At 41.9% G+C, this 24,723-nt stretch overlaps 1 protein-coding gene across 9 annotated transcripts in view; it reads right to left on the bottom strand.

Moving 5' to 3' along the window:
* The window catches only part of Ehmt1 (euchromatic histone lysine methyltransferase 1), a 171,807-nt gene that overhangs the window by 21,407 nt on the left and 125,677 nt on the right, over positions 1–24,723 (bottom strand). For all 9 annotated transcript variants that reach the window (XM_036183439.1, XM_036183445.1, XM_036183444.1 and 6 more), the window contains 3 exons: positions 15,845–15,967; positions 5,951–6,052; positions 3,973–4,077 (listed from right to left, as the gene is read on the bottom strand). In XM_036183439.1, coding sequence (XP_036039332.1) covers positions 3,973–4,077; positions 5,951–6,052; positions 15,845–15,967 — 330 coding nt within the window. The remainder of the gene's footprint in view (positions 1–3,972; positions 4,078–5,950; positions 6,053–15,844; positions 15,968–24,723) is intronic.

Genomic DNA, 24,723 nt, shown 5'->3' with positions numbered 1-24,723 from the left:
GACACGAAAGAACCAGGTGAACCAAAAGTTAGAATTGTGGAAAGCCAGTTTCCACAAGCAGGTAAGACCATCCAAGGCCATTACAGGACAAGTTCTTACAGTTTAATTCACATGCAGCCAGAGTCCCTGAAACACAAGAAGGCTCATCTGAAGAAATTCTCAAAAACTGACAAAACCCCTAAATCACAGAGCTAAGGAATCCAATCAACCTATACATACACAGGAATAAGTAACATCAAGGCACATCACAAAGTCTTCAGAATAGCTTGAAGGAAAGTAATTTATTACACACAAAGAAACAAGGAAAAAGTACAACAGTTTCCAAAACTTCCTAGCCTACGACACAACACACAACTCACTGACCAGAAAGGACGCTGCACCAGGCAAAAGCATCTTCCAAAGATGAGGTGGGGGAAGACTATTCTGCCACCAAGAGTGAGGAGCTCAGCAAGAATGGCAGGAGGAAGCAGCAAGAGGAGCAGAAGTGCAGTAGGGAGGACCAGCCCCCGAAGCACAGGCTCCCTAAGTGAAGCTGTTCAAGCTCAGCAGTAACAGTGAGCAGGGCTCGGGATGGCCGCCCAGGTAACACAGTGAAATGTGCCCGTAACACAGGGAAATGTACCCTCAAGTCTGAGGTGGGAGACAAAGAAACAAGGGGTCTGCCACATGTGCTGCATCAGCGAGGATGTATGAGGCTGGGCCGGCCCCTTTCTGTGAGGAGATCTTGACAGATGTCCTGCCAGCTCTATGGAAAAGGACGGCTTTCTCTACTTCAGCACTGGCAAATGCTCACATGGGAAGGGAAAACAAAAGAGGCAGTGGTGGTGGCGCACACCTTTAATCCCAGCACTAGGGAAGCAGAGGCAGCTCTGTGAGTCTGAGGCCAGTCTGGTCTACAAAGTGAGTTCCAGGACAGCCAGGGCTGTTACACAGAGAAACCCTGTCTCAAAAAACTAAAAACTTCATCCACAAATCACACCGTATACAAAAATTGACTCAAAATACACCACAGGCTTAAATGCAAAGCTAAAAACTATATGCCACTGTAAAAACACAGGAGGAAAATCACCTTCAGTTAAGCAGTGATTTTTGTTGTTGTTGCTGTTGTTTTTTGTTTGTTTTGAGATAGGGTTTCACTCTAGCCCAAAATGGCCTGGTTGAATTCATAACAATTCACCTGCTTCAGCCTCTCAAGTGCTGGGAGTGAGAAGCATAAACCATCATGTCCAGCTAAGCAACAGTGTCTTAAATAGAATATAGAAAGCAGGACCCACAGTTATACAAAAATAAACTATATTCTAATGTTTGCACTTTTTCAGGCCAGTGTTGTCTACATAGCAAGTTTCCAGCCAACCAAAGCTGCTCAGTGAGATCATATCTTGAGAAGGGGGGAAATAACAACAACAAAAACAAAAACAGAAAGACAAAGAGACAGACAGACAGACAGACAGACAGACACACACACACACACACACACACACACACAGCTGTCACTCAACAAATCATGAGCTAAAGATCTGAATACATCCTTGAACAAAAACCATATGAAACAGCAAAAAAAGCCCACAAGAAGATGATAATATCAACAGTAAAAATTAAATGAAGATTAAAACCACCTAGGTTAGTGTCTAAAACTATAAAGAAGTGACCTACTACTAATCATTGTGGAGGACATGGAGGTACCTAGACTCTCAGAAGCCAGAAACAGCACAATCACCCTGAAGACAATGTGGTGGCTCCTCTAGATAGTTTCCATTTCCAGGACTCATTTGGGGAAAGTCAGGGCACAAATATTCACACCAACTTTGTAACAGCCATGTGTCTACCAATAGAGGATCAGTAAATAGCCACATAAATAGAACAAGCCACCAACAGAGTATACAACGAACCCAAGACAGTCACTCCCACTGAGGATTAGTCTCCATTTTTATAAAACCACAACAAATGGTAAGATCCAGAAAGAAGGCAGACATGGAAAGTTTCATTGTGGAAATGGCTATGTTCACCATCTTCACTGTGAACTTTAAGTTCATGTAGTATGCAACTACATGTCAACAAAGTAGCTAAAATAAAAAGAAGTGTCAAACTATATAAGTAACAAACAAGGGCTAAGTGTGGTGACACATGCATTTAATCCCCAAACAAAAGAGACAGATCTCGGTGAAGCTGAAGTCAGCCTGGTCAATATATTGAGTTCCAGGCTAGCTGGAGATACATAATGAGACCCTGTCTACAATAAACTAACTAGCAAAACAAAACCAAAAGCCAAACTTGATAGTTACCTAATCCTTCTATATTGTAGGAATAGCCACCAATACTTGAGAGCTAAGTGGTATTCATTTCTCAACAAAGCTATGCAAGTCAAAGAACTGAACAACATTTAAATATAAAATTTGAAAATTATAAAATTTGGGGGCCTGTGAGATGCAAGATGGCTGAACATGTAAAAGCACTTGCCAAGGAAGTGTGATGGCCTAAGTGTGATCCCCAGAACTCACATAAAGGTGGAAAAAATGGAATGACTCCTGGAAACTGTCCTCTGACCTCTATAAAGCCCTATTATATGTACACCCCAACCCTAAATATAACACATAAATTTAAAAAAAAGAAAATGATAAAACTTAAGAACTTCAGCAGTACCCTAAAATAAAGCCAGATGGCTGACTATGGAAGGCTAGAGGACTAATATCTCCCACTCATGTAACTGTACCCAACTCTGCTTTTAAACACAACTCATATAAGTGATAGGATCTTTTCATGCTATACTGGACCTTTTTTAGTTCCTACTTTTTACCCAACTTGAATCTGCTTAGAATAGACTAGGGTAGCCCTTAAGAGATTTTGTCCCCTCTCTGTAACAAGGCTTCATTATATAACTCTTGAGTAACTTGCAGATTTGGAAAAGCATCTGGAAGAACAATAAAAATAGCAGTTAAAAGAGTTTGAATGAGGGCACAGTGCATGGGTGGAAAAAGGCGTTCTTGGAAGCCATGAGGTTGTTAAATGAGAATCGCAGGGCCAGAAGCATTCCCAGGAGTTACTGGCTGGGGAGGGGAGAGCTCTAAGGTCCCACAAGCATAAAGGTATTCTGTTGCTGGTGGCTGCATACCAACAGCTGGCAATACATCTGTGCTGGGCAGTTTTATTGTCAACTGGACACAACTTAGAAGATAGAATCACCTAGGAAGAGGGAATTTCAATGAAGGAATTGGCCAGGTCAGATCAATCTCTGGTCAAGTCTGTTAAGCAACTGTCTTCATTAGATTGATGTTGGAGGGTCCACCCTAATAAATTCACTGGTTTCTTAAAGTAAACTCTGGTGGATCAGTTTGTCCTTGGGACCTTTAAAAAGGGGGTAGATATCGCTTGCATCTCCTTCTGGAAAATAATTTTGCAATAGATATGTACAATTGTTTCTTTGGTCTGTTATGGGTGCCCTTATCTGGGATGACAAGACATTTGTTCAACTATCCCTAGGAAAAGTCACATAATATCTAGTGGGATAACAAAACTATTTCTCTAACTCTGGACTCTATAATTTCTGGGCAAATGAACTGACCCCATAAAACTAGGCATCCGTAGAGTATCTTATATCAGTACATTCCCATTTCTTTCTCTTTCAAAATAGCTAATGTAGAGTGGACATAATCATGGCCCCCCTACATGAGATCTGGTTCCTAGTGACCTTTCTTGGGCTCCTCCTCCAGGTCAGTCAGGGACATGGGCCAACAGAAAAGTACAGGGCAGTTATTCACACAAGCTACACCACCCTGAACACTACACAGAGGCCAGATTCACAGGGACTCAATACAGGTTCCATGTTCAGTGAGTGAGATGTAGCCATCATGTGGTAGAACCCCATTTCAGAGATCAAAGGCCCTTCAGACAGAGGGAGCTGCCCAGTGACCTGGTCCCTCCAGCCTTCTAAAAGGCTGTGTCCTTAACATTCCTAAACCACCATGAAATACTCACATTGTCCCGGATATTGATATCAGAACCTTTGGACAGCAGCAGCTTCACCAGGTCCACGTGCTTGTACTCAGTAGCCCAGATCATAGGTGTCCAACCACCATCATCCTGAGTGTGAGAGACAAAAGACATCACCTCCAGACAGTAAGTGAGAGGACGACGTCACGAAGCTCGCTCAGGGAGTTTCCTTGGAGAACTGTTTTCTGGCAAGCCAAAGCACAAGACCTGACTCCCACCAAAGACACAGCCCCTCTGCAATAAGAGAGGTGGACTATTGGCTGGCCACTCTGTTCCAGCTAATCCTGTTGTCAGGTTTGAACATTCAGTCGGCCTGAATCAACCCAGGGAGGACCCATAGCAAACTTGGTGGGAAGCATGAGTAGAATGTTTCACTCACGTTCTTGGCCCTACTGATAACTAAGCACAAGACCAACCAGCAGACAGACTGATGGATATCAGGCACAGAGGTAATTGCCACTGCCTCTTTTGGAAGGCCAAGGTCAGAAAAACCAATCATGTCTGTGGAGTCTGCAAGGTCTGTTAGGAATCTCATGAGTTGCCTTCCTACCCCTATGGTTGAGATCAATGCAAGTTAAGTAGCTTCATTTCGATCAGAAAAGGTATTCTGCAGAACTGCATGGTTTGTTGCCACTCATCTGTCTGGAGGTAGGAGATAGTCTCCTCCCCAACACCTCCAAAGGTCTTTCCTGTACACCCACACTTGCATATTATTGTAGACAAACATAGTCTCCACAAATGAAGGTGATGTCTCTATAGTTGACTACTGGCATCATCTGAGACAATGGGGACATGAAGCACACATGCTGCATCAAAGGCCAGCCCAGAGTGACAAGGGATAGAATGTCTCACAGTAACCCAACAGGATGACTACAGATACAATGCTAGGGGCAGCTAAAATCAATCAGGCCACGCTACTTTTAGATAATGAAAAAGGAGGGAAGAGGGCCCAACTACAAGCTGCTATTTTCTGGTCTATGCAGCAGGAGGTCACAGACAAGACAGTACAAGGAGCCAGGCCTAAACCAATGACAGGAAGTGCCTGGGCTAAAAGGCCGGAGATGAGGGAGATGGAAACGCAGCCCCAAACTAAAAATCAAAGTTCCTATTATGGCCTGTATTGAACAATCTTAAAGCTACCTCTTCTGAGATCATCTGCTGGACTTGACATGTATTTGTAGCTATCTACTATGTGCCTGAACTGTTGAAAACACAACCGTAATGACTGGGAACAGGGGAGTCAGGTTGGTAAACACACACAGTGAGACAATGCCAATGCCAAGGAACAAATAAATCTAGGAGGGAGGTGCCCTAATCTAGGAGGGCAGAAGCTATCCTGGGCATGGGAGTTTGGGAGATACTAAACAGACGTGAGGAGACCTGGCGAAATACCAAGGATGGGGTCATTAGCCAAGTACTGCAGAAAGGCCCTACAGAGCAGGTGGAGAATGTGGGGAGGAGGCCCGTGCTAGACATTTTTTTAGTCAACTTAACATACACTAGGGTCATCTGGAAAGAGGGAACCTCAGTTGAGAAAATGCCTCCATCAGATTGGTTTTGTAGGCAAGTCTGTGGGGGCATTTTCTTGTTTCATAATTGATATGAAAGGGCCCAGCCTACTGTAGGCACTACTACCCCTGTGCAGGTGGTCTTGGAATATATAGGAAAGCAAACTGAGTAAGCCATGGGAAGCAAGCCAGTAAGCAGTGTTCCTCTATGGTCTCTGCTTTAGTTCCTGCCTCTAGGTCCTTACCCTGACTTCTATCAATGAAGGAGAGAGACCTCTAAGATAAGAAAAACCCTCTCCATCCCAAGTTACTTTTGGCCATGGTGTTTATCACAGCAATAGAAATTAAGACAAGGCCTCGTAGGACTTGTGGACCTTTAAGGATCTGAACTAAGAGAAGGGGATGCCATGAAGGATGTGGGACAGCTATGTGACTGAACAGTGAAACGGATTTACCTGGCAGTTGACATCCATCTGTCCATTTGAAAGCAGATATTGAACCACATCATAGTGGCCTTTCTTGGCAGCCAAATGCAAACACGTGGAGCCCTCTGCATCCTGCAATACAAATGCCATTCAACCAAGAGAAACCATTTATGACTTAGTTCTTAGTGCAAACCACAGAGAACCTATGCTCCCAGCCTAAAGGAGGAATTAACAATGAACCCAACTAACTGAAGTCAGGCTGAGAGGACTAGAGTCTTGTCTCAAGAGCCCATGGCCTTTGTCCCAACTAAGGAGCCCTTCAGATTGGAAGAAACTCTGCTCTAATCACATATACCTATATAATGTGTACATCCTGATGAAGAATTTGCCCATTTCTACCCTCCCTGAAATAGATGGCCCCCAGGCTTCTTGTCATAACCAACATTGTTTGTCAAGAACAGTTCTAACATGAATATGGGGCCTATCCAGGCCACAGCTGCTCCATAAAGGACACTAGAGAGCTAACCATGGTCACAGAGCACATGGAAAACAGAGTGGATTGCTCAGTAAGAGCCATCCACAGGTAGACTTTAAAACAAGGTGAAAAGAACAGGCAACAGGCAAGCTTGCCCTACAGATACAATTCAGCCATATTATGGCTTCTGTATCCTTTGGTGCTGAGTATATTTCATTAGCTCTTGGTTCTGCTTCCTCTTGGATTCTACATACCTCATATTACCTCACACTATAATAATTATTATTACTATTATTAATTAATCAATCAATTAATTAATTAAAAGACACTGACCAAGAAGCTCCAGGCCAGGCAAACAGCTCCACACAATAAAACCCGAGTACACCCACCAGGCCAGACATTGTTCCTCTGTTACTGTCTTTTTTTTTTTTAATTTACTTACTTTTATTTTATGTGCATTGGTGTTTTGCCTGTAGGTAAGGCTGTGTGAGGGTGTTAGATCCTGGAGTTGTTAACTGCCATGCGGGTGCTGGGATTTGAACTGAGGTCCTTTGGGAAAGCAGTCAATGCCCTTAACCACTGAACCATCTTTTCAGTTCCCTGGCCATTGCTCTTAAAGACAAGTCTCTCCATTCTCATCTTTGTATTAACGTTATCTGTACTACCTTTCTCTCTACTTTGTATCTCAGAGTCCAAACACTGGATTTTAACACTCATCCGTAGATACACATCAATACATCTGATATTAATTAGGATATCCATCTTATAAAGAGGAGTCTGTATGTCCAATCCCATGTCACTGATATTGACAAATGACACTGGAAGACAGCTGCAGTTTTTCAGAACAGTGATGGCATAGGCATACATGGCAGGCAGGCAGGCACGCACACACCTATGTACTCAGACAGACAGATGCACGCATGTGTGTATACACACACACACACACACACACATTCAAGGCACCAACATGTGTGTATGTGCTCCAGATAGGAGGAGGACGAGGAGGAGGGCAGAGTATGAGGGGGTTGGCTCACAGACTGGAGAATATTTTAGCCAAAGGAAACTCATAGGACTACGATATGAAAGAACAAAAAGCAGGAGCTTCTAGTGGGAAAAGCAGTGGTATGTATACTGTTCAAAGCAGTTGGCTGTATAGTCTCCAAGTACAACTCAAGTCTTTGTCACACCCACCATAGAGACATGCATCCAGCTTTCTTCCTTTTTAACTCAATCCTGCCCCCAATAACAGTGGCTTTTGAATTTAGTATCTAGCTTTCTGATGCATCTCAACACTTCTAGAATCCAACAGTGGGGATCTTGAATAATTTAGAATAGTGGACATCATTCCACAAATCCTCTACAACTCCTTTTTAGTTCAGTATGGTATCTTCCTTGAAGATAACCTGTAACATCCAATTGTTGTCTTTATTTTTTCCCCATATATGAATGGATATGTGTTTTATACTATAGACGTTTTGGCTGCAGGTATGCCTATGCACTACATGCCACGGGTATCAGGTCCCCCGGGACTGGAACTACAGACTATTAAGTCAACATGTAGGTGCTGGAAATTGAACCCTGTACTCTGGAGGAGTAGCCAATGCTCTTAGATGTGGAACTATCTCTCCAGCGCCTCATTGGTTTTGTTTAGCTGAGGTAAAACTAGCCCTAGATTCTATATTCCTAGCTGAGAAACATACAGCTATTTCTCATTTTTTGCTATTTAAAGATGTGTTAAACAATACAATGTTTCCTTCCTTGCCTGTGCCAGGGTGAGCCACATAAGAATTACCAGGATTCCACTTACTGGTATGACAAGCTCCTACCCAGGATATATCTAACTCACCCATTAATACATGTTCCTTCAGCTCTGGACTTTGCCAGGTAATTTCAACAGTACAATGCTATCTTAGTCAGGTTTTAGATGCTGAGTATTGTTATACATTTAAAACTGTGATTTCATTTTCTATGGGCTGCTTACACACTTGTAAATTTTCTTTTTTATTACGTAATCATAAAAATATCTTCCCTTTTAGTTCCTGTAAGTTCTAACAGTTAATCTTTTGAATATGACCTTTAGGTTTATAATCTGCACAGCGAAAGTGTGTTCCACTCTGTCCCTCATACCACGTTCATCTTCCTTCTAAGATGTCACTGATGGTGTATATATGAGTGTGCATGTGTATGTATGTGTGTGTGTACATGTGTGTTTGTTCCCATCAGAGAGCTTATTCTGCAGCCAAGATTGCTGACACAGGTGGTTTCAATATTCTACTTTCCCATGTTCTCTATTTGTTTCATCTGGTTTTATGCACTTCCTATATGGCAGCTGCATACACTGACTGCTTTTCCTAATTCCACTTTACTTTTCTTTAAGTACTTTCTCTAAAGAGTACAATCTTTAGTGCTGGAAAGAGATGGCTCAGTGGTTAAAAATCACATATGTTCTGGTGGAGAACCTGAGTTCAGTTCCCAGCACCTCTATCAGGAAGCTCATGACTCCCATTAAAACTCTAACACCTAGGGAATCTGATACCCTCTTTGGTTCTTCTCAGGTACCTGCAGCACTCATATGCACATACCCACCCACACAAAGACACATTACATAATTAAAAATAAATCTTTAAAAAAATGTTCTACTAAATCAGCAAAATTACTATCAACATTCTAAATACTTGCCCCTATACCCACAGTAGTTCTCACCCCTCATCAAGAACAGATGGAGACCACTAAGGAAAACCCCAGCTAAGGAGCAGTTGCAGAACCCAGTCCTAACTGACACATCTACAACACAATGCAAGGCTCACAGGTCACTGCAGAAGACGGGGAAGTTGTAAGAGCCAAGGGAACATGAACTTTTCTGTGAGGGTGTGTCTCCTAGCAATGTCAGAGAAACAGCATCCATGATGTCTCAACAACATGGCTGCCAAAATGTGAACTGAACATGGATGACACCAAGAGACATACCAATGTGTGCGGGAAGCTCACAAGGACTCAATCCTAGACAAAGCACTACAGGAACTAAGGAATGCTGAGAGTGGAAGAAACGGTGTTCCCCAGGGAAGAGCCCCCAAACTAGCCAATACCAAATGGTGAGCTCTGCAAACCCATACAGACAAGTAGCGTTATACAGACTGAGCAGGTTGTCTTTACACATTTAGGGATATATACTATTATATATTACATACATACATATGCATGCGTCAATAATTGAAGACATGAATTTGAAAATAAGTGTGTGTGGGAGCTTGGAAAAAGGAAAAGGAAGGCGGAAACTGATAAAATTATAATATAATCTCAAATAATAAAAAATCTTTTTAAAAACATTATTCACCTCTAACTAGTCTACTTAAATGCCATTTTGAGTTCCTTTCTCTGTGCTATTGCTGTCATAATTTATTTATAAATCTGCATCAACTCCATCTTATGTCTCCTTCTTTTAACAGCCTCTTGTCTTTTCAAAGATTTAAAGTGAGTTTGGGTGCAGTGTAGATTCCTAACAGGCCTCAGCATCACACATGCCTTCTGTGCCACAAGAACCAACAGGAAAATCAGCACAGAATGGGCATCAAAGGAAGAGCCCAAGTGCACATTATCAAGGCTGTTCACTGAGTTTGTTACCACCACGGTGGGCACAAAGCAGGGAAAAAAGGCATGCACTCGGGGTGGGGGTGGTTGGGGGGGAAGTCATTAGACAAAACAAACAAACAAAAGAGAAGAAGGGGACAAAGGTGAGCCGGTGAAGTGACTCAGCAAACAACTAAGAAGGCCTGCCTGCAGAAAACCCAGACTGGAAGGGACAGGAGTCCAGCCTCTAAGGAAGAGGCCAAGTCTGACTGAGCATGCCTCATGCCCATCAGTGCCCCCTGTCTCCCTTCCTGTACAATCCATTTTTCTACAATCCAGAGGAATATTTTTTAGCAACTATGTTCTGAATGCAAGCTTTTAGTAAATAGAAAGATTTAAAAAAGGGGGAAAATCTCATTTTTTAAGTGTAAATGACTTTTTAAAAAGTAAAAACACCAGCAGAGATAGTGGGATACTGAACCATGGGAGGCTGTGACTGGTTCAGGTATCAGCCTAACATTCCACGTAGGGGGGCAAGTTTTTATTTGTTTTTATTGGTTTTTTTTTTTTTTTTTTTGAGCTGAGGATCGAACCCAGGGCCTTGTGCTTGCTAGGTAAGTGCTCTACTACTGAGCTGAATCCCCAACCCAGGGGGGTAAGTTTTACATCCTATAATATAAAGCATACTTAACAAAAATTTGGAGTCTCAGTCATGCGTTTAATGTGTCTCAAATATTTTAAATTACTTCTAGTCTCATGTTTTTAGAACTGTTTCCTTAAAAATAAATAAAATCACTCCTTGATCCTTGTCCAGTCAAAACTACAAGCCAAGTAGGGCATGGTGGTGTATGCCTTTAATCCCACCACTTGTGAGCCAGAGGAAGAAAGATTTCCGGAGTTTGAGGCCAGCTTGTTGTAGTTCTAGGACAGTCAGGACTACATAGAGACCCAGTCTCAAGAAAAAACTAACGAACAAAATAACAGAAAAAATAGAGAAAAACTCTTTAAAACCTTTAACAACTGCAGATACAGAGTAAAGTTTTCATGCTATGCTATGAAAGATAAAACTCTGTGTAGTATATGGAAAAACTGTAAATGAGCCAAAGTAAAGATACTCTCATCTGATGATATGTGAGACCCCTTAGGAAAAAATTTCCACCAAGCTTTAAAATGGAACATCACTGGAATAACTTTTAAAAAAGCATAATACATGCCTCTTAGTTTTTTAGTACATGTATTAAAATTGTGTGCAGACCAAAATATCTGTGTACTACTCTTCAATCAATAAAATCTAATTATTAAAAAAAAATTAAATAACAGCTTTTATAATCATTTTATTGCTTGAGACAGTGTCTCACTGTGTGGCCCTGGCTCTCCAACTCTAGAGACCTGCCTGTTTCTACCTTCCAAGTGCTAGGATTATAGACATGCAGCACCACACCTGGTTTCACACCATTTTTAAAAGGACACCTTCTCTGGGTTGGTCTTTTCTTCTTAGACTTCTTTTCTCTGGCACAATGATGGCCTCTCCTCATCCACATATAGACCACTGCAAGTCAAGTTGGCAGCAGGCCCTGGGCCTCCGTCAATATGCAACCACAAGTTTGCTTTGGTCAGTCTCAGAATTTCTTTGTCTTTGGTTCTGCACAATTTCTGCCTGATGGACCTGAGTGTGATACTTTTTCCATTTGCTTACTTGGCTTTTATTGAGTGGTTTTGTTTGTTTGTTTAGATCTGTAAATTACTACTTTTCTTCAGTTTAAAAATGTTATGATTGTCGGGTGGTGGCACACGCCTTTAATCCCAGCACTCAGGAGGCAGAGGCAGGTAGATCTCTGTGAGTTCCAGGCCAGCCTGGTCTACAGAGCAAGATCCAGGAGAAGCGCAAAGCTACACAGCGAAACCCTGTCTTGAAAAACCTATATGTGTGTGTGTGTGTGTGTGTGTGTGTGTGTGTGTATGTGTGTGTGTATGTTATGATCACGCCTTCTTTGTCCTATTTTCTTTCTACTTTGTTTTCTCTGCCGTCTTCCCGAGGAATCAGGCACATATATATATTGGATAGTTTGATGTCCAATAATGTTTGAATACTGAAAAGTTTCCCTCACCCTTTCTTCTGCTATATTAAATCTGCTGCAAAACCCACTCACACATTTCTCAGTCTTGACATCTGCCCTCAGTACTTCTTAGGGGACAGCTTCTCAAGTCCTTGGTTTGGTAGGTTCCCAGCAGCTTCAGATGAAGACTTAGCACTCCAATTTATAGTGCAGCAAACTCTACTCAATAAGACAACTTAGTGGCCACAAGAACAGTATTTAACAGCAGTGAATGGTGAAAATTTAATTTGATATGAAAACAGACATGATAAGTCTGTATAGGCCACATTTTGTTGGGGGTGGAGGGGAGAAGTACTGGTGTGAAAGAATAATTTTTGCACTGGGGGAAGTATTAGAGATGAACCCAGAGCCTCATAACAATATGCTAAGTATACACTCTACCACTAAATGACATCCCTACACCCAATTCTTTCCATTGTTTATTTAGTATAGTATGTCATAAAATATTGCATTCCTGGTTTGTTTGGGTTTTTTTTCAGTCTTAATGCGCCAGGTCTGGCCTTGAAGTCACTCCATAGCCGAAGATAACCTTCAACTTCTGATCCCCCACTTCTACCTACTGAGACTAAAGTTTACAGGCCTGCCCCACCACACCCAGTTTATGTGGTATTGGGGATCAAACCCAGGAATTTGAAAATGCTAGGCATTTCATGAACTGAGTCACACCCTCAACCCTCTAATTTTTATTTTACTCTTTTTTTTTTTTTAATTATTACTATTTTTATGTTTATTTTGGTTTTTGACATAGTCTTACTATGTAGTTTCAGCTGGCTTGGAACTCACTACATAGACCAGGCCACCCTTGAACTCAGAGTTCTAAGTGGCACACCTTCTAAGTGTGCCACTACACTTGGCCTCCTAATTATTTTTAAGTGTACAAATCGGTAGAATTACATAATATAAAATAATGATCACCACTGTTTCAATAACTTTTTCATTTCCCAAAACAAAAACTCTACACCACGGATCTTTTCAATATCTGCTAACATCATCTAATCTATATTCTGTCTCTGATTTTTCTATCTGGGAATCTCATATAAATGGAAGTTTATAGTACTTATGCTTTCTGTCTAGCTTTTGTTTTGTTTTGCTTTTTTTGTTTGTTTGTTTGTTTTTCGAGACAAGGTTTCTCTGTGTAGCTTTGCGCCTTGCCTTTCCTGGATCTCGCTCTGTAGACCAAGGTGTCCTCGAACTCACAAAGATCCACCTGCCTCTGCCTCCCGAGTGCTGGGTTTAAAGGCGTGCGCCACCACCGCCCCACCTCGTTTTGCTTTTCAAGACAGGGTTTCTCTCTGTAATCCTGGATGTCCTGGAACTAGCTCTGCAGACCAGGCTGGCCTCTAACTTACAGAGATCTGCCTGCCACTGCCTCCTCAGTGCTGGGATTAAAGGCATATGCAACCACTACCTGACTGTGTCTACCTTTTTACACTTTATTGCTGTGGGATGTTCTGTATGTCAAATGTGTTGATCTGATTGGTTAAAATAAAAAAGTGCTGATTGGCCAGTAGCCAGGCAGGAAGGATAGTATAGGTGGGACAAGAGAGAAGAGAATTCTGGGAGGTAGAAGGCTGAAGCGGACAGACACCGCCAGCCGCCGCCACGACAAGAAGGATGTAAGGTAATGGTAAGCCACGAGTCACGTGGCAAAGTATAGATTAATAGAAATGGGTTAATTTAAGATAGAAGAAGTAGATAACAAGAAGCCTGCCACGGCCATACAGTTTGTAAACAATATAAGTCTCTGTGTTTACTTGGCTGGTTCTGAGCGTCTATGGGCCTGGCGGGTGAGAGAGATTTGTCCTAACTGTGGGCCAGGCAGGAAAACTCTAACTACACTTTATATCCCCAAGATTTATCTGAACTGTCATATCTCTGTGTGTTGTTTCTGACAATGACTAAATGGCATTCTGTTGAATAGATAGACCTCTTGTTCACTGATGTAATAAAGGATAACTGAGTTATTTCTAGGAACAGTGCTTCAATAAACAGTGCTATTCAGGTCTGTTTTGTACATTTTGGTTATATATCTAGGGGTAGAACTGCTGAATCACCAAGCCATTAGGAATTATATTATTTTGAGAGAGGATGTTACTATGTAACCTAGTTTGGCCTAGAAGTGACGATCCTCCTACCTCTGTATTGTGAGTAGTATGATTATGGGTTTTACTACCTTGCAAAGTATATAATTTTAGCTATTATGTTCAGTTCTTTGATCCATTTTACATATATATGGTATAATCACATTTTTCAACATATGAATACTAAGTTTTCCCAGTACCATTTACTAAAAAGTTGCCTTGCATCAACTAACAACACAAGCAACAGATTATTTGAGATTTTCCTTTTATATGTAATTCTATTGGTCTCCAGCTCTATCTTTTATAGCAATACTACACCATTTTCACTACTGTAGCTTTGTACTAACTTCTGAAACAAGAAAGTCTAATTCCACAAAGACTGTTCTCTTTCAAACTTGTTCAATTACTCCAGATCTCCTGGAAAATCTATGTGAACTTAAAGATGGGTATTTCTGTATTGGGTTGGAATTTTGAAAAGGGTTACATGAATATGTACACACAAAGATGACCTCCATTTATTTATGTCTTTCTTTTTTTTAAAGATAGCTCATACTGGCTTGAAACTTACTATGTAGCAACAAATAACCATGAATGTCTGATTTTCCTCCCAAGTGCTAGATTGAAAGGTATAAACCACCATATATAGTTTTATGTGATGCTAAGGCAAGCACTCTACCAACTGAGCTACATACTAAACTGTCTCCTTTAAAACTTGCTTGAGTTATCAATGTGTAATTTTTTTCTCTTTGATTAAACATACTCCCAAATATTTTATTCTTGATATTACTATAAATAAAATTAATTCAATTTCCTTTTTGGATAATTTAACTGCAAGAATATAGAAATGTACGGCAGATAATGGTGATGCACACCTATAACGGCCGGTACTTAGGAGTCTGAAGCAGAAGGATCATAAGTTCTAAGCTCACAATACATAGTAAGACCTTCTGTCATGAGAGAGAGAGAGAGAGAGCGCGAATGAATGCTACACATAAGATCACATTAACTATGAACCGAGTCTTTCCAACTTAGATATCTTCTACTTCTCTTCTGGAGTAACTGCTCTAAACAAAAGCAAAAAAGAACAATGAAGGAAGGAACCAAAAACCTTCACGGGCAATTCCTCATTGGTTAATTGTCTATTCTTGGCACAATAGGTAGATCCAGTGCTTACTAGGGAATCTTTACTAATAGGAAAGGTCACCAAGTATTTATAGTTTGCATCGGAAACATTCTCAAAGGCTGCTTTAAGTCTGATTCCCTGCTTAGAATCTGTGGAATTTTCAGAAGGTGGAGCAGGGCTGGCAGAAACAGGTTACCATGGAGAAGCCTCTGCAGGTTATACCTGTTCCTGGGCCTGGCTTGACCTCTGCCTCTGATCTGTCAGCACATAAAAAAGTTCCTGCTGCCACTCTGCCACACCTTCTGCACTGTGAGAGACCTAAATCCCTCTGAAATCATGAGCCAAAATAAATCTTTACTCCTGTAGGACACTCTGCCAGGCATTTTATCACAATGTTAGGAACAGTAACTACTACACCAAGTAAGTAAAGATGCTATGTGAGACAAAAGAGTAAATGTCCAATAGCAACACGTTCCTGCAGGAGTTCCGAGGAGAAACTGTCTCCTGTCCATCTAAGAAGCATCTACACATGAAACAGGAATATGAACCTGACTGGGGTACCTTCGGGTCCACCTGTGCTCCGGCCTTGATGAGGTACTTCACTGCCTCCAAGTGGTTGTTTTCTGCAGCCTCCATCAATGGGGTCCGCTGATCTTCTGAGCAAGTGTCAATATTGGCCCCGGCCTAGGAAAACACAGACTGTTTAGGTGTGTTACAGGGAATTTCTGCTTCCTCCATCCCAATAAGTAAAAGAGCTACGAGGCTTTTGCATTTGTCATTAAGAGATTTAACAACATTAAAACTGTTGTACTGACCAACTGTGTCTGATTCTTCAAAACGGCATTCACAACATAGTAACTAAAGGTGGTAGAGTACCACCATGCATGAATAAGGCCCTAGACTCAATCTCTAGCACCCACACACTCAACACACTGACACCCCACACACACTCCCACACTCAGACATACACAATTATTCAAGTTCTACCTCAAGCAGAATATTTTTGCTAGACTTCATTTCTAAATTCATCTGACCCACAGGCACAGCAGGATATAGAGATGTCTAAGAAAGAGAATAGAAGAACCTCAGAAGAGAGAAAAGTATAGGAGGGCAGAGGATATCCCATCTATTCAGCCTGTTTCTCCAAGTGTTAAAATATTTTCCAGTGCTGGGCACTCACTCCAGTAATCCCAAGCACTTGGGAGGCAGAGCTAGGCGGATCTGAGTTCGAGGCCAGCCTGGTTTACAGAGCAAGATCCAGGAAAGGCGCAAAGCTACACAGAGAAACTCTGTCTCGAAAAACAAAAAAAAAAAAACAACAACAAAAATTTTCCAGAATAAACAAAACAAAACAAAAGCTAGCTTCGCTGGGTGGTGGTGGCACATGCCTGTAATCCCAGCGCACAGGAGGCAGAGGCAGGCAGATCTCTGTGAGTTTGAGGCCAGCCTGGTTTACAGAGTGAGTTCTAGGAAAGGCGCAAAGCTACATAGAGAAACCCTGTCTCAAAAAAACAAAAACAAAAACCTAGCTTCAAGTGATAAGAATTCTGGAATAATTTGTAAGTTTTTCAATAAATAAAGAGGCAATGACAAGGACACACAACTGCCCCAGACTGCTATCAGCTGTGGCCAAGAGCAAGTGGTTTCTGACAGCTGAACGTTCTCCACACCATTCTCCGTCCACTTCTTAGATTAAGGACAAAAAGGGCTAATACTTGACTTATAAAGTAAATATTTACAACGATAAAGGGAAAATAGCATTCTTGCTGGCAGCAGTGAAAAGGCGGAAGTCCAGAGATGTGCTCCAAGAAGAAAAAGGGCAGCTTCACAGCGCCGAGGCCAGGTCACGTGACCACGGCAGCAGTGAGACTCAAGTGTGTAGAGAAAACCTGAAAACATGTGAGCTTCAAACACGAACCTTAAAGGGCAAGGTCTAGTGCTTAAAAAACACAACAAAACCAAACACTGAAAGTAAAGGAAAGCTAGAACTCCCCAGCAGCTAATTTTAATAAGTAAACAACTAAATAACTTGTAAAAACACAGAGAATGGAGGTCACACAGAAGCGCTGGGAAAGGTACACTGCACTATGCAGAAGGATAAACTTTATTTGTGCAGAGCACACACAGCTCTGCTCCCCGCCTCTCTCTCTCTCACACCCCCACAGTGAAGAAGGACAGACAGGCTCAAGAGCACCTACACGAGCCCATCCCATCCCTGGATTTCTTACTCTGCTCCCCGCCTCTCTCTCACCCCCCCACAGTGAAGGAGGACAGACAGGCTCAAGAGCACCTACACGAGCCCATCCCATCCCTGGATTTCTTACTCAAGCCAGGCAAAGAGCTAGGCCTCAAGCTGCACAGCACACAGACAGAACCAAACCTGTAGGCATCCCTACAACCCAACCTCTGGGGGGGGGGACCCCAGCTTTCTGGAGAACTGAGGTGCCTTCTACCCCCCTTGTGCCAAGTCCCTGGTCCCTGTTTCCATAGCCATTTGAGGGAGACTTGCTCCCTCTTTTTCTCCCAGGGTACTCTTAAGGAGGGAGAATTGAGAACTATGGGGATAAAAGTATAGAGGAAAGAGAGTGTTAGAAACACAGGATAGCTGGGAAGGGCCCGGGTCAAAACCCACCAGCCCCTTCTGTCTCTTCTAAAGGGCCTTTAAAGCAATGCCAAGGGGTAGAGCAAAAGACCTCCCCCAGCACAGCCAAGTGCAGATCATCTCAGGCACCTGGAGATCATACATGTGGTCAAGACATCCCCCAGTGCAGCCCTGCTGTGTAAAGCAACCTCAGATCTTACTAGGAAGGTTTTATGGGCTCCCACAGGAGGCACAAAAGTAAGGCCCACCAGATGACTGATTAGATCTTCAAATAGGAAAAACAAAAAACAAAAAACAAAAAAAAAAACCAACTACACCTCCATTATGAGAAATGCCAATAGAAAGAATCCTGTAAGTGTTGTGCGGAAACCACTGTGAAATTGGCATGACCCGCTTCCATGGGTTCCCAAGCCCACTCTGTATGTAAGGGTGCAACCCTAAGAGGGGCAGTGACAGAGGAGGAGTGGGGTGTGGGAGAAAGGGAAAGTTTGAATGTCTCTTATCAATCCACCAGTTACCTTTCAGAATCTTAGCGCAACAATGCTACTTAAAAGAACAAAGTGCTAGAAACAGAACTCTGTCAATGAGTGGATACCCACAGGCTAACGCTAATAGATAGGGCAGCCAGGCCTAATGGTGCTTCTGTGATCAATGCTCTCTCAGTCCAGGAGCGAGACCATGGGCATCCACAGCAAGCTCCAGATTAGAGAAGCACTTTCTGCAAAGCTAGAATGCCTTCCATTTATGTTGCCCAGATTGCAGCCCCAAATACCCAAGGAATAAGCAGGGTGCTGTCACTTTAAATCTAAACAATACACATAATAGGAATCATTGTGCTGCAGTAGTCATGGACAATCAGCAATACACAGAAATGTATACACACAGATATAGTAGGTATTCCTACTATAGCCTTATAGTAGGAAGCAGGTGAATATCAAAACTGCTCTGAACAGGCCTCTGCCGATTGATGCTCGTTTCTTGACTCAAAAACCAAGTGTGATGATAATCTCAAGTGTCAGCTTGATGAGATCAAGCATCACCTGGGAGACAGCCTTTGGGAATAAGGTGATTGAAGTTAGAAGCCCCGCCCACTGTGGGTAGCATTACTCCCTGGGCTAGAATCCTAACTGTATAAAAAGGAGAAAGTGAGCTCAGCATAAGCATTCATAATTCATTCTTGACTGTGGATGCAACAGGATCAGGTATTTCAAGTTCCTGCCGCTAAAAGCTTCTACTCCATGAAGAACTCTAGCTTCAAACTACAAGCCAAAACAACATTTTCTTACATTAAGTTGCTTCTTAATTTTTAATTACAATATAATTATACCACTTCTCCCCTTTGTTCCCCCAGTCCCTCGAATGTCCCCTCCCTCTAGACCCTCCTATAGCTCGGCCTCACTCTGTCTCAAATTGATGACCTCTTTTATTCTTGTTGTTACATGCACATATATATGTATAACTATATAAACACAACCTGCTGACTCCACTTGGTGTTGCTTGTGTGTACATGATGGCTGATCACTTTGTATTGGGTAAACAATTAGAGAGCCATCCCTGGGAGATAATTCTCCCTTTCTCGGCTGTCATTAGCTGCTCTGTCTAGTTCTTTGTCTAGGGTGGGAGCCCATGAGATCTCCTGCTTCCACGTTAGCATGTCTATAGATATTGTCACTGCTTCAGTCTTGTTTAGGCAGCCATATTGTGGGATTATTATGGGTGTAGCTTCCCTGTCATTTCTAGGAGACACAATCTTTGTTTGTTTTTTGTTTCGTTTTTTCCGAGACAGGGTTTCTCCATGTAGTTTTGATGCCTATCCTGGATCTCGTTCTGTAGACCAGGCTGGCCTCCCACTCACAGAGATCCGTTGGCTCTGCCTCCCGAGTGCTGGGATTAAAGGTGCATGCCACCACCACCTGGCTAGGAGACACAATCTTACCTTAAGTTGCTTTTGTCAATGTATTTTATTATAGTAACAGGAAAAGTAACTAATAAAACAAATAAGAAAAGAACCCAGGGAGCTAAAGAGGAGGTCCAGTAGTTAAGAGTACTCTGATGACTCTTTCCAGGAGACCTAGGTTCAATTCCCAACTCTCATGTGGTAGTTTACCACATCTATAACTCCAGTTCTAAGGATCTGCCACCCTCTTCTGGTCTCTAGGTACCGGGCATACATGTGATGCACAGACATACATGCAGGCAAAATACTCACAGACATAGCATTCTTAAAAATTAAATTAAAGTACATTTTAAAAAGAAAAGAGTCCTGGAGTCAGCTGGCTCAGCAGGGACCACCCCAGAGAAAGAATCTGAAGAGCCGTGACACAGTAATCAGTCTTCAATGGGGACATGAGACAGACTGCAGGTCAGTTTAATAGAAGGCACTATACAAATGCTGTAACTGGAGTAACAGCACCCCTGGACACAGGGAAAACTAGAAGTAAATAAACTATTCTTCTTGGAAAACACTGGTGATGCTGATTAGGGTATGGGGGTGAAACACATACAATTAAAGGGCCTTCTGAGAATGGTATTATAAATACTACAGCTGGGAATTAGATCAAGTGACTGGGGGAGAAGTGAGCTGTGCTAGGCTTAAGCAGACCAGACACTGAACAGAAAAGAATACCTATACATAAAGGTTACCCAAATACATATTTCGTTTTGTAGTATCTTCAGGCTTACAAAACACGGGAGATGGGGAAAATGAAATAGCTCATGTAGCTTACCCACATGGGCAAACCATATTCCATAACAAAGATATGAAGCACCACTCTGCCTTAAACAAGAATAACAAAAACCAATGCTGGGGGACCTGGAACCAGATAAGAAGCAATCCTGGTCTTGATATTGAACTGCAGTCAGAACTCACTTTGACTTACTCAATTTTCTTACATATACCCATTTGGTTCTTGTTTTATGTTTTTGTTTTTCAAAAAATAAAGCTAGACACAGAAGAATATGTACAAATATATCTAAATTAGCTTAAAGGGTAAAATGATATGAATGTGAACCATACTGCCTGTGAGTGTTTTCAGGGTGGTAAGGCCAGAGACAGACAACTTTGGGCTGGCAGCTCTGTTTCTGAGGACACAGTTAAGACTGGATCCAGAAGTTATGGTGCATCTACCTTCTAACAACAAGTAAAGGAAACCAAGACATTAGATGGGTGGCGGTGGCACACGCCTTCAATCCCAGCACTTGGGAGGCAGAGGCAAGTGGATCTCTGTGAGTTTGGGGCCTGCCTAGTCTACAGAGCACATTCCAATATAGCCAGAGTTACAACACAGAGAAACTCTGTTTTGAAAAAACAAAATAAACAACAACAATAAAAAACCCAGAATGCTTGCATCTTAAGGAGCTGCTTCTGCATTTAAGGCACTTATACACAAAATACATCTATGTATTTCTCTAGGGGTTTGTTTTATGGTATTGGGAAGTGGACCTAGGGCCTCTTGCATGCTAAGTACATACTGTCTCAGGCACTGTATCTTGCTGTTATAAAATACCCTGAGAAAAGCAACATAAGGAAGGAAGGTTTATTCTGGTTCAAGGGCATACTCAGCATTGGGGAAGAAATCAGAGCTACAGTACGAACTTAAAATGTCCTCAGGAAGACAGTGACGAAAGTAGGTGTTTATGTAGCTTCTTGTTCAGGTACCCTAGATCCCAAGTCCAGAAAAGGATGCGGTCCTCCTTTAGGGTAGGTCTTTCCACGTCAATTAACCTAATCAAGACAATCAGAGGCTAACCTAATCTAAATAACTCCTTATAGCTATACATGGAGGCTTATCTCCTAGGTGGTCCCAGATCCCCTTAAGTTGACAATCAACACTAGCAATGAACACACTACAGTACTGAGCTATAACCCCAGACAGATCATGGCCAGGAACCAATCCACAAGGTCCTACTCTTATGTAGAGGAATCCTAACAGGAGAGAACTAAGACAGAAGGGGATCTGCTTCTGGAGATCCTATGGGAAAGGACCAAAGGTCGTGGACCTGAAGGGCTGACAATGATCCTAAGTATGATAAATAAGGTGAGGATTCAGATCACTGAGGCAATAGGAGAGTTTGTGAAGCATTCAGGAATAAGCAGAACATCACATATAAAGTGGCAGAAGTCAATACATCAACCTCAGAATGGTATCTAGAAAAAGACCCACTACCAGAGTCTTGATCCTCTAGGGCCATCACGAGGAGTGACCACAGACAAGATGTCAGTCAGTATGGCATCTGATGCTACTAGTGGGCAAGTTCTACAGTCTGTGCACAGGAAAGGCTCGATCACAGTACAAACGAGATAATGAGAGGTCATAGGTGAAAACACACCACTGTGAACTTGGAGATAATGAAAGGTCACAGGTATAAACACACCACTGTGACCTTGGAGATAATGAAAGGTCACAGGTAAATTCATACCACTGTGACCTTGGAGATAATGAGAGGTCACAGGTATAGACACACCACTGTGAACTTGGAGATAATGAGAGGTCACAGGTATAGACACACCACTGTGAACTTGGAGATAATGAGAGGTCACAGGTATAGACACACCACTGTGACCTTAGACTCAGCATGCAAAGCATATAAACATGCGTGACATTTATAAAAACAGGAACAAAAAGACCTATGAGATGTGGATGCCATGAAGAGAAACAATTACATATACAGTTTAGAAGGATAAGCGAAAGGGAAAAATACAGAAAACTTGTTCAAAGAAATAACTACTGAAAAGCTTACAAACGTGGAGAAAATGAACCAGAACCAGGAAACCACAAAGGACCCCAAAATAGATTTCAACCAAAATAGTCTTTAAGGCTTCTATTATCAAAAACACCAAAGTGAGAATCTTAAAACACAGCCAGAGAAAACCACTAAGTTACACACAAAGGAATCCCAATTATACCACAGCAGACTTGGAGACAGAAACCCAGGTGAGAGTCAAATGGTGTCAGCAGAATGCTGACAGAAAGGAAAACCAAATGCCCACTGGCCGAAACCACAGACCCCCAAAGCTATCAAGAAAGGAAGCAGGAACACAGACTTTCAAGACAGCCTAGCAATATATGAAAAGTATAAGATGGTTCTCCCATTGTGCTGCAAGCCTGTCTTTAAGACCTCCTTCAATAAACGGAAGAAGAAGAGGAGGTGGTCAAGATCATGATGGGGAAACCCACAGAGACAGCTGACCGGTGCTAGTTGGAACTCACTGACTCTGGACTGACAGCTCGGGAACCTGCATGGGACTGAACTAGGCCCGCTGAATGTGGGTGGCAGTTGTGTGGCTTGATCTCTTTGTGGGGTCCCTGGCAGCAGGACCAGGACTTATCCCAGGTGCATGAACTGGCTTTTTGGAACCCATTCCCTGTGGTGGGATGCCTTGCTCAACCTTGATACAATGGGGAGGGGCTAGGCTCTTCTTCAACTTGGTATGCCAGACTTTGTTGACTACCACGGGAGGCCTTCCCCACTCTGAGGAGTGGATGGGGTAGAGTGGGAGGGAGGTAAAGAGGTTGGAGAAGGGGAGGGAGGGGGAACTGGGGTTGGTGCGTAAAATGAAAATAAATAAATAAATAAATTTAATGAAAAGAAAGATGTCTGATATTAGAAATGAAAAGGGGGGGCAACTATCATGAAAGCATGCAAATGGACTCAGCTAAAACAGGATCAAACCCTGTCTGCGCAGAGACTCATCAAATCACAAAGATACAGAGATGAAAAAGGCATATATAATAGTAGTGGGAGGAACAATGAAAAGCTGACAGGATCGTGTCCGTAACAATAAAAGCCTTAAATGGAGAAGAAATTCCCCACATAAAAAATACAGACTAAATGGATTTTTAAAAAAAAAATTAAGATCATATGATTTGTTGCCAGTAAGAAACTCGTTTCAGTAACACACATTGTTCAAGTGAATGGATAGAAAAAGATGTAATGTAGAAAGAGCAGGCTGATATACTCAGATAAGACAGATTTTAAGTAAAACAAACAAAAACCACTTGCTGCTCTTCTAAAGGAACTGGGTTCAATTCCCAGAACCTACATAGTGGCTCACAATAGTCTCTAACTCCAGTTCCAGGCATGCATGTGGTACACAGACAAACATCTAAGCAAAATACTCATACACAGGAAATACAATTAAAAAGAAAAATTTAAAGGTCACTGTAGGACACAGTAGTCAATTCAATAAGAGGAAATAACAATTATAAATATACATGTACTCAGTACAAGAGAACACAATTATATAATATGAATATCACATTTAAAAGGACAGAGAACACTCCAACACAGTTTAATTGTTGGCTTCATATTATTTTCATTTGATGATCTCACTCAGACCATAATCAAGAAAGAAACAGTGGAATTAAACTATACTACAGATCAAAAAAAAAAAACAAGCCAGACATTTATAGAACATTTCACGTTAGAGTTATAGAAAGTAAATTCTTCACAACAGCACATGGAAAATTCTGTAGGTGAGACCACAAGTAAGTCTAAATAAATATTTTAAGGGTTATTTTATTTTCAATTATTGCTATTGTGTATATGTACAGAAGAGCTGGAGTCAAGGAGGCTGTGATACCTCTCTGCCTCCAATGCAACACGGTTTCTGGAACTTGAACTTTGGCCCTCTGAAAGAGTAGTAGGTATGTGCTCTTAACTGCTGAGCCATCTCTCCAGCTCCAAAACAATTTTAGCCTCCCCCACACCAAAAGAAAACAAACAAACAAAAGACCACAGCATACATCACCTATGGCCACAATGAAATAAAATTGGAAATCAACAAAAAAGAACTTTAGGTATGGCATTTATACAAAGAAATTCAACAGTATTCTCT

The sequence above is a fragment of the Onychomys torridus genome, chromosome 4 (genome assembly GCF_903995425.1).
Source record: "Onychomys torridus chromosome 4, mOncTor1.1, whole genome shotgun sequence".
Lineage (NCBI taxonomy): Eukaryota > Metazoa > Chordata > Mammalia > Rodentia > Cricetidae > Onychomys > Onychomys torridus.
The sequence above is the reverse complement of the archived record's forward strand: the minus strand, read 5'-3'. Positions and strand labels throughout refer to the sequence as shown.